This window comes from Populus euphratica, unplaced genomic scaffold (genome assembly GCF_000495115.2).
Source record: "Populus euphratica unplaced genomic scaffold, PopEup_1.0 scaffold2929.1, whole genome shotgun sequence".
Classification (NCBI taxonomy): Eukaryota; Viridiplantae; Streptophyta; class Magnoliopsida; order Malpighiales; family Salicaceae; genus Populus; species Populus euphratica.
In genome coordinates this window covers 1-10,383 of record NW_011502762.1, presented here as the reverse complement: position 1 = coordinate 10,383, position 10,383 = coordinate 1, and the positions used below count along the sequence as shown (strand labels likewise).

The 10,383-nt window shown below is 32.7% G+C and overlaps 1 protein-coding gene across 2 annotated transcripts; it reads right to left on the bottom strand.

Annotated features, from left to right (window-relative positions):
* Window positions 1–620: 620 nt before the first annotated feature.
* LOC105119439 (COP9 signalosome complex subunit 3-like) lies at window positions 621–9,038 on the bottom strand. 2 transcript variants are annotated; one of them, XM_011017578.1, is made up of 11 exons: window positions 8,741–9,037; window positions 8,271–8,386; window positions 7,919–8,165; window positions 7,321–7,378; window positions 7,130–7,219; window positions 6,758–6,823; window positions 5,903–5,992; window positions 5,648–5,806; window positions 5,347–5,468; window positions 1,096–1,168; window positions 621–1,015 (listed from the first exon to the last, which is right to left on the bottom strand). In XM_011017578.1, the coding sequence occupies exons 1-11, from the start codon at window positions 8,923–8,925 to the stop codon at window positions 947–949; spliced, it is 1,275 nt and encodes a 424-aa protein (XP_011015880.1). In that variant the 5' UTR covers window positions 8,926–9,037; the 3' UTR covers window positions 621–946. The 2 variants fall into 2 exon arrangements, with proteins under 2 accessions (XP_011015880.1, XP_011015881.1); XM_011017579.1 differs by lacking the exon at window positions 5,903–5,992 and having other exon boundaries at window positions 8,741–9,038.
* Window positions 9,039–10,383: the final 1,345 nt, after the last annotated feature.

The window sequence follows — 10,383 nt, the reverse complement described above, 5'->3', positions numbered from 1 at the left end:
TTAAAATACCAAAACAAAGTTTAAAATATTTTTATGAGACCCAATTTACTTTTCATAACATTATTAAAATAAAACAACTTTCATTGAATGTTTTTATGTAAAGACTTGCTTAAAGACAATTCATAGATCCCAGAACTGAAGTAACTGGTGGCTAAAGTCACTCTCTCCTCGGACAACTTTCTCTGTTCTCTCTCAACTTGAAATTACTAAAATATAACTAAAATAAAGTACAGAGTCAAAACACAATAACCTAAAAGAACAAGGACAAAAGATGAACAAATTGAAACTTGAGGGATGAAATAAAACTTTTGTGCCATTTGTGAAAATGTCATGTCTCTTACATCGAAACATTTAAGAACACATTAGATTAAAACCATGAAAACATAACTTTAAAGGATAAAATTAATAAGAAATTAAGTTCAACAATAAAATCGTAAATCTTGCCAAATACAGGGACTAGAATGTACAAATTTGACAAAAACCTAGAGCAAACAAGAGTGAACAGTGCTTTTGTTATGGTTTTGTTTGCTAATTGTTAATATTTGTTTCCACACCATGTAAGAATTCTGGTATGTTTATACTCACCCTGGCAACATGCACTAGGCTATGGCAAATTCAACAGGGCATCAAGATTCATGTCCATATCAAAACTCCACATGAAATATTAAGAATAAAGAGCAGGCAGCTTTGTCCTGGAGATAGACAGAACATGAATACAATACTTGAAATGAGTTGCAAACTAAACTGGACTTCTATCATAATCTGCGGCTTATACCTAAAAGACAAACCTAGGAAAAGAAAAGAAATTTGATGCCAAAAATCTTGATGCTCTGAAGTGAAACAAGGGCTTTAAATTTACCGTTTCTTTTAACATGGAGCCATGTGCAGCAGCCTAACATCATTCTCAATTAAATAACACTTGTATTCCAAAATCCTCCAGTTTCCGTTAAATGTTGAATTTCTGAGGAACAGGGTCAAAATCATCGAAGTCAAATCTCTGACGCTCTCTTCCAGCCTCAAAAATCAAAGGAACAAACTGATTAGTTAAACAAGTTCAGCTAACAAGTATTACAGGAATCAATGTAGTAGGCTCACCTTTGCCAAGTACAAAGGATCACATGATAAGAGTTCATCCACTGCAGTCAGCTTCTTTGACAATATCATTATCCTAGTATAACAAAAATAGAGAAGGTTAAGAATTACCAAAATAATCATCAAAGATTGAAATGAAGCCTTGTAAATAATTTGTCTCAATGTTGAAAACACCATCTAGTCATTTGTTAGTGTTAACATAACATGATTGATGTGGGACAATAAACTAAAGAAAAATAAAAGTGGAGAAAGAAGCCAGGAATTACAGGAATTAAAAGCAGGAAAGAAATGTTAGGCAGAAGAGAGAATTCAGAGAAGAAATAGTTTGTTATTTTTATCGAATCATCAAAAATTGTCTTACAAAATAAATAAATAAAATAATATAAATAACATAACCCTAAAACATCCAACTATTTAGCTTTAAAATTGTTTAATATAATAACCCAAATAAATAAAACAAAAACAATAAAATAGGCCTAGTTGGGCTCAATCTCTCAACCAAAAAGAAACACAGGTTAGGCCATCCATCATCTCTGTCTATATACTCATGTAATCTATGATCTGGATTTGGCGACCCACCAACTCTCTTGGGGTTGAAGAAACTCAACCCTTAAAGAACTGGATCAATCTGCTGCAATGTATCTTTTGGTAATTTAAGAAAATCTGAATCAGGTCAGTCTGCCTAAAGAACAAGAAGCCATTAAACTTCACCATCCTTAGTAAAAACTTGTTCATCCAAAATAACATCAATATTATCTTTTTGTGGTAATATCAAGGTAAAAGGGGTAGAGGTTTCACTAAGATTATCAAGAATGAGATTAGATGGCATCTCAAAAGGATCATTTGGAATAGGATGTGGTTTTTATATGCAACCAGATCTTCAATGTTAAACGTGGAGCTAATGCCAAAATCAAGTGGTAAATTAATAACATAAGCATTTGAACGAACCTATTATAGCACTTTGAATGGCCCAGCACTACATGCCTGTAATTTTTTATTAGTTCTTATCATGGTCTCCAACATTAAATTTATTGTGTTGTCTATACATAAACTTGAAATTTATATTGCACATTACTTGCTTGAATCTGCTTTTGTGATCTCAACATGTAAATCCTGAACTCTACGTACAAATGACTCAGACAACCTAGTATAAGGAGAAATAGGAAGGTCATCTAAAAGCTTTCTAGGCTTGTAACTAAGTACAACTTCAAAAGGACTCATGCCTATTAATCTATTAACGAAGTTATTATAGGCAAACTAGGCTATAGAAAGAACCAAGTCTCAATTCCTATTATGATCACGCACTAGAAATCTCAAAAGATTGCCTAAACTCCTATTAACCACCTCAGTTTGACCATCAATTTGGAGGTGGTGGGAGCTAGAAAATCTCTACTTAGTTCTCATCATATGACAAAGTGTCTTACAAAAATAACTCATAAATATAGCATCCCTATTCAAGACTATGGTTTGGGAAATGTCATACAACTTGATAATCTTGTGAAAATAGATTTTCACAACTCTAGAAGCATCTATGGTCTTAGTGCAAAGGATAAAATGAGTCATCTTAGAGAAATAGTGGACAACCATAGAGATAGAATCACACTTCTTTGCAATACATAAAAGCCCAAGCACAAAATTCATACTTCTCACCAAGAGCAAATGGGAATAGGCAAAAGAGTGTAAAGACTAGTGTTCTATTTTCTATGCTTAGCTAGTTGACATGTTCGACATTGACCTACTAACTTAGCTACATCTTTTTTTAAGCTAGACCAAAGGAATTGACATTACACCTCTTCAATGGCTTTATTTCTTCCAAAATATCTTGAAAAACCTCCAACATTAATCCCCACATCAAAAAATCATGCATTGATGTCTTCGGGATACAAAGTTTATTATCTCGAAACAAATACCTTTCCTAGAGGTAATAACCATCTACAACACAGCTACTCTCATCTCTCATTGTCATTCTCTCAATGTCATGAATATTTCTCCAAATTCTAGACAAGATTCATCCTTCTCTTTGAGTCTCTCAAATTCAGCACCTTCAACACTTGTCATGGATAACAGCGTTACACAAATCAAGGCATCTACTGCCTTATTTTCTATTCCAGAATTATATTTCAATACAAATGACTAGGCTTGCAAATACTCAAACCAATGATTATGCCTATGGTTGAGCTTCTTTTGAGAGTTGAGATTGTGAAGAACCTAATTGTCAGAGTAAAGAACAAACTTTTATGATAGCAAATAATGGCACCAAAAGCACAAGGCCTGAACTACCACATAAAGTTCTTTATCATAGGTTGAGTACTTTGATTTGGCCTCATTAAGTTTCTCACCAAAGTAAGCTACAAGGTGACGTTCCTAACTATGTACTCCACTTATACCAACTCCTAAGGCATCACATTCCGCTTCAAACACTTAGTAAAGTGGGGAAGCCTCATTACTAGGGTCTTCGTCATCTTCTTCTTAACCTTCACAAATGTCATACTATCTCTTTTACTCCATTGAAACTCATTGTTTCAAACAATTTATGATAGAGACATGATGATGCTAAATACCTTGATGAAACGACAAAAGAAAGTCACAAGCTCAAGAAAGCTATGAACCACATGAATATTCTTAGGCTCAGGCCAATCTACAATTGATTTGATTTTTTAGGGATCAATAGAGATTCCCTCACATGACACTATAAGCCTTAAGAAAACCACTTGATCCATGAAGAAAGAACATTTTTTGACGTTGACAAACTTTTCTTATGATAGTACAAACTTGAATGAGGTGATCTAAATGCTCCATTGGTTTTGCTATAAATAAGGATATTATCAAAATACACCACCAAGAATTTTCCTATGAAAAGCCTAAGCACCCATGTCATTACCCTCATAAAAGTACTTGGTGCATGGGAAAAGCCAAAAAGCATGGCTAGTCACTCATATAATTTATCTTTAATCTTAAATCCAGTTTTCCATTCATCTCCTAGATGGATTCTAATATGATGGATGGATTCTTATATGATGATACTCACTTTTTTGGTCAATCTTAGAGAAAATTTAGGCTTTGGAAATCACATCTAACATATCATCCAATCGAGGAATGGAGAAATGATACTCAATTGTAAACTTGTTGGTAGCTCGACTATCCACACACAATCTCCATGACTCATCTTTCTTAGGTGTTAAAATCGCATATACTGCATAAGTCAGGGAAGATGATTGGCTGTTATGATTGTCATGGTAGTGGTTGAGGGAATAACATGTCTAGGGTTTAGGGATGAATGGGTCTGTGTTAAAAGATGAATAATTTTTTTTTCCCAATCTAGATCAACTATTGATGATTCTACACAACTTCTATGTTTTAGAAACAGTGTTGAATTTTGAAGATTTTCACAAGCCCTAATAGAATGATTAACTATAAAAACAATTAAAAGTCTATGCTCTGATATCAAAGTTGATATAAGACAATAATCTAAAGAAAGATAAAAGTAGAGAAAGAATGAAAGAAAGAAGCCAGGAATTAAAAGTAGGTAAAGAAAAGCTAGGAAGAAGGAGAATTCAGAGGAGGAATAGTCAAATAAAAAATTATTTCACAAAAAGAATAAATATAGCATAACCCTAAAACATCACTATTGAGCTCCATCCATCAATTAAAATTGTCTAACATAAATAACACAAATAAAACAAAAACAATGAAATCGACCTAAATGGGCTCAATCTCCCAACCAAAAAGTAACAAGTCGGGCCATTCTTTGTTGTCTCCGTCTATATACTCATGTAATATATAGTATGGGTTTGGTGTCCCCACCAATAATGCAATTCATATCTATTGTTACCAAACCATAAGATGCACAGTGCAAATAATGAGTTTATCATGGTCTTAAAAGGTTAATATTCACTTAAGAGAAAAAAGTTATAGGCACTTCAATCATGTTTGGCAAAGACATCCAAATAGTTTGTGCTCATAAGATGATTTATGAGATTTTAATCCATAATCAGAATCTAGTTGTAGTCCCATTGGAGTGTGAACTTGGGTGTTGATATTTGCAAAATAGTCTAGTTCATCACATGTGCATGAACTTCTCAAGACTCGAAACCTGCACCCTCTAGTTGCACATCTAAGACTATTGACATAGCTTGAGGCAATGGCCCTTATAGTATGTTCATTGTTATCCTCGAATAATTTTTCCCTTGAAATTGGCAGTAGAATGGAAGTACTTAACTCATAAATAAAAGTGTAAAATCCCAGCTACTGTACCTCTGAATTGATGAGTCGATATGCTCAATCATCTCACAGTTTTTATATTGTTCTGGATCCTCTAAGAATCTAACCATACCATCTTTCTGGTTGATAGTTGCATATATCTCACCATCTTCAATCTACAGTTTGAAATGAAATTTTGTTAATTTAAATTATGGTATAAGATACAGGAGTGCACTATTAGTGGTCTTTCTACTTTCACTATTTTACAATAAATTGATCACACAAAAAATAAAAGGAAAGATATTTATGAAACTGCTGCAAGCTTAGCATCAAGGATAATTGCATAGGAAACTACCATTTGAAGCACATGCATCTCTGCCTCTTTAGGACTGCTAAGTTGCACAATTTTGGCTATGTCTTGGAGGGAAAGAGTCAGATACGTTTGGGTCAATCTCTGAATGTTTCTCTTATACATGGATGATACGACTTGCTTCACCAGTCCAAGATTATTGTCCTGAGAAAGAATGCAAAGCCTGTTTTAGATGATGATGAATAGATCTTAAATTTGTCTCACTATGTGTAAATGTGAAATGTATAACTGTAGGCTCACACTTTCAAACTTCTCGCTGTTTGTCTGAATGTATGTCTCTAATTCTGAAACTTTTCCGCTGCTATAACTACTTGCCAATTCCATATAGGGCTGCTCAAAGGGTAAAAGAAAGCTTGTAAGACAATAGAACCCAAAAACTTCATCAAAAATATGATTGCAGAATTCAGCATGAAGAGGCACAAACACTGTTGATGGAAACAGCAAAAATTTCATCAAAAATAGAAAAGAAGAAAGACTACCATTTATTCCATTTGATGAATGTACGATGACCAAAGAGATTGATATGGTACATTACATTTTAAAACAGATTCAACCTAACATATCCATGGTGAAAGCAGCTTTTATCCAAGCAAATTAGAATAGAATTTTATCACTGGATGCTGGGTAGTTCTATGATAAAATTAGTTTCCATGCATATGATAATCCAATTTAAGAAAGGACAGTTTTTTTAAGCACGCCTAAAAAGGAGAGAAAGTAAAAAAAAAAAAAGTGCTTGATTTCCAAAAACACCACACTATCTACTCAGTCATTGTGGTACTATTGTTTTTGCAAGCCATGTTACATATTCAGTTAAAAAACTTCTATTGTTTTTGCAAGCTGGGTAGTTCTATGTATTTTTAAGCACACCTAAAAAGGGGGGAAAGGAAAAAAAAGTGCTTCATTTCCACACACGCCACACTATCCACTCAGTCGTTGTGGTTCTATTGTTTTTGCAAGCTGTGTTAGAGATTCAGTTAAACAACTTCTGAAATTTTTTTTTGTCAAGGACAAAAATGATAATTAAAGTATTAATGTGGACACTATAAATCAACAATCAATTTTGCTTGCAACATACAGCTTAGAAGTTGTAATCACCTGACACAAGGTCTTTAAATTTCTCTGAGCTGCTGAAGAAGTGTACTTAGGGAGGCTGGTTGAGAACTGCCAGCAACAACCAAAAAAAAAAAAAAAACAGAAAGAAAACATAAAATGCTGTTTAAAATAAATTAGGAGAGATGAATTATCGGTGATCTTGTGATGTCAAAACTCATCTAGAATGCAAATCCAGGCCAGCGAAGAATAATACTGAAGTAAGAAACACATGAGCTTGGAAAACTAATTACTTGTAAGCAGGCAATCATCTCTCTATTTGCCTGGAGGGGGGGTCCTAAGAGTATCCTATCATGAACATAGATTGCTGAATACATCCCAAATTCATATAATAAATGTCAAAAGACTAAAGCATACCTGTCTATTTTGAATGAGAGAAACCAATATATATTTTTTGAATGCTTCAACAGCTATAGCATTTATAGAAGACATAGGAGCCGTCACGACCTGAGATGAGAGAGAAGCAATTAGAACAAGTACCAAAGTAAAACTATTGCAACATGAGTAGATTGCAAAGTGGACAAACATATTCTAACTAGATCACATACATTGTGAAGAAGCTCCAGTGCTTTCTGAAAATGCTTTTGTCCAATACATATCATCCCCCTATCATGATGTCAAATGTCAGATGCATTCAAAGAAATTCCTCATCTAAATACAAGAGATGACAAATTGGTTGCAAGATGTTTAAATGATTTGTATCTCGGTGAGGTAAAGGTTATGTCACCATCAAAAGCAGGAAACTCCAATGTGTTTTCATGTGCAATTGTTTGCTATGCTTGTTAAAATGATTTCAGCTCACAGGTTTTGGACTTATACAGCAAGCCCATTAAAGTCTCCTCCGTGGGAGCACACTTGACAACCATGCAGATGTTCTAACATCATCTTAGCTACAAAATAATCCTGCCATTTTCAATTACATAATCATCCCAACGAGAAAAGATACTAACTCTATTCATCAGACAAGCACAAATTATTAAGTTTCTAGTTTGTGAAATTAATTGCTAAATTAAATTACATAATGAAACAGTCAATTAGAAAGCAGACACAACAAATTATTAACTGAACAATAGCAGATCAAAAGCAAAGCAGCTTAGCATAATGAAAGCAACAGCGGGTCAGAAGGTCAAGCAGCAACTCACTCACCCATAATAACAATAGAGAAAAAAGTCCCGTGGCTGATCAACCTCAAAAATATCATCCTCCAGAATGGAAAGACCAGTTTTATAGCACTTAGCCAACAAACAAAGTTGAAGAAAATCTGGATGCAAAGCAGTCAAATGTTCAGAAGAAGAGCGTAGTTTTTTCACAGCTTCCAGCAAAGGGGCCACACCACGCATTGGTACATCAAGCATCAAAACTTGGTCTTTGAATCTCTTACTAATAGCTATGACTGCCAACTCAAAAAGATTAGTTAGCATCAACTAAGTAAATAGAAAAACAACATTCTAATCACACACATTTTAAATTTAATCCAGGGTAAACAAAAATAAAATACACTTTTCCGACGCCAAACGAATCTGGTCTGCAACACAACAAGTGAGAAACCTGGAAAGGATCAAAACCAGTCTTCTCGCTTGCTCATTGGTAACCGGCCCAGAAGTGCATGCCTCTCTGCCACCCATTCACCACTTAAAAATAAGTAAATAAATACATATACAATTATATATAAAAATTAAAATAAAAAACCACAAAAGTAACTCATTCTCTAAACCCAAATCAACATAATACTCGTACCCTTCTTCTTCTTCTGATTTCAAAACTTACTCTTTCTTAAATTTCAAAAACCATCCATTTCTAACACAATGAACCCTAAAACTTCCAAAACTTCTTTCTTCTTCTTTTTAACAATAAAACTTTTCTTCTTCTTTTTAACAATAAAACTATCTCATAACAATAATAATAATTTAACTAGCTAAACATATCACAGTGAACGTATTTTTTTTAAAGAATAATGCTGCGACTTACAAAAAATAAAGATAACCGAGTGAGTGAAGAGTCGGGTCGAGCTGTTCAAGAAAAGCCAAAAGCCGAGTCGACTCATTGTGCAGCACTTCATCTGCTTTCTTCAAGTGAATCGATAACAAACCTAAATCCACCGCGTTGCCTGATAGCCCTTGGATTTTCGCCACCAACGATTCTGCCGTCGCCATCTTCTGTCTCAGTTGATTCCCTTTTCTTTTTTTTTGTTCTCTCTTTCTCAATCAATTACAAAAACAAATAAATTTGTTTGAGAGAGAGATTTCACAAGGCAAGCAAGCTGCAGTGGTGAGTTATATGTAAAGCGAGCACAATCCTGTGGGCCGGGATTGTAGACAACGATATAGGCCCATTATTTATTTATTTATTCATAATTATATTTAAAAATTTATTTTGTTATTAATTTATATATTTGATTTTGAAACTATATGTTAGTTATCCACAAAAAAAAAAAAATTCCCCTGGCGATATTATTATGCCCCAATATCACTATCCATTCATTTTATCTTTAATATTTACTTTGAGAGCATAATGATTTTTTTATCATAATATAAATATTTTAAAACAATTATATAGAGTTATTTTAATAAATTTGTTTTTTAATGCACAATAAAATTATTAATGTAACACATAAATAAGATATTGCAATGTCTTTTGCATAAGGACATTTTTATATTTTTATGTTTCATAGAACAGTTGAATTAGTGCATTATTCTTACAATTTAATTTTTTTAATCTTGTTTTCAAGGGCTTAGTTGTAATTTTATCATAGTTTGTTTCTTAATATTGTTTAGTTTTAAGGATATTTTTGGTTTTTACACAAAAAATAAAAAAGCTTTTAACGAGCGTCTTGCACACGTTAGCTACTTCATTGCATTCTAGCGCCGCGTGCGACTAGCTCTAACAATTATAACCAAATTCTGCCACATCATTTGATTTATCCCGACGTCCTCTTCTTCTTTAAGTGGCTCGTGTATGATAATTTGGCATGGTTTGGCTCGAAATTACTTTTGATTCAATTCCTCCTCTCTTATTTTCAATTATTTTATTTACATTGATTATTTCTAATTGAATTTTATTTTCTATTTCATCCCTAGTCATTTGTTTTTTTAATTTATTTTTAAATTTGATCCTCATTCTTTTAATTTTTATTTGTTTTTTTTTGAATTATTTTCTTAATTGATTTTTTTTCAATTCTACCCCGAGGCATTTATTTTCATTTAATTTTTATGTCAATTTTGATCATAATTATTTTAATTGTTATTTTTTAATCATTTTCTTAATGGATTTGTTTTTTACAATTACATCTCTAAACATTTAATTTCACTTGATTTTTTCCCAAAACATTTAATTTCTTTTAAGTTTTATGTTGAATTTAGTCATAATTCTTTTAATTGCTATTTTTTTTTTATCAATCTCATCCATCAATGTTTATTTTATTAAGAATCTTACTTCTTTATTTTTTTGGGTTTGACTTTAATGGTGTCATTTTAGTGTTATGACCTGGATAATAAATCTAAAAGATCAACCCGGGTCAACTTTTTTTAAAAAAAAAATATTTTTAAAGTATTTTTCTAGTGTTTGTTTTGCTTTTCTATTTATAAGGTTATTCTAATTTCATGTCTTAGATC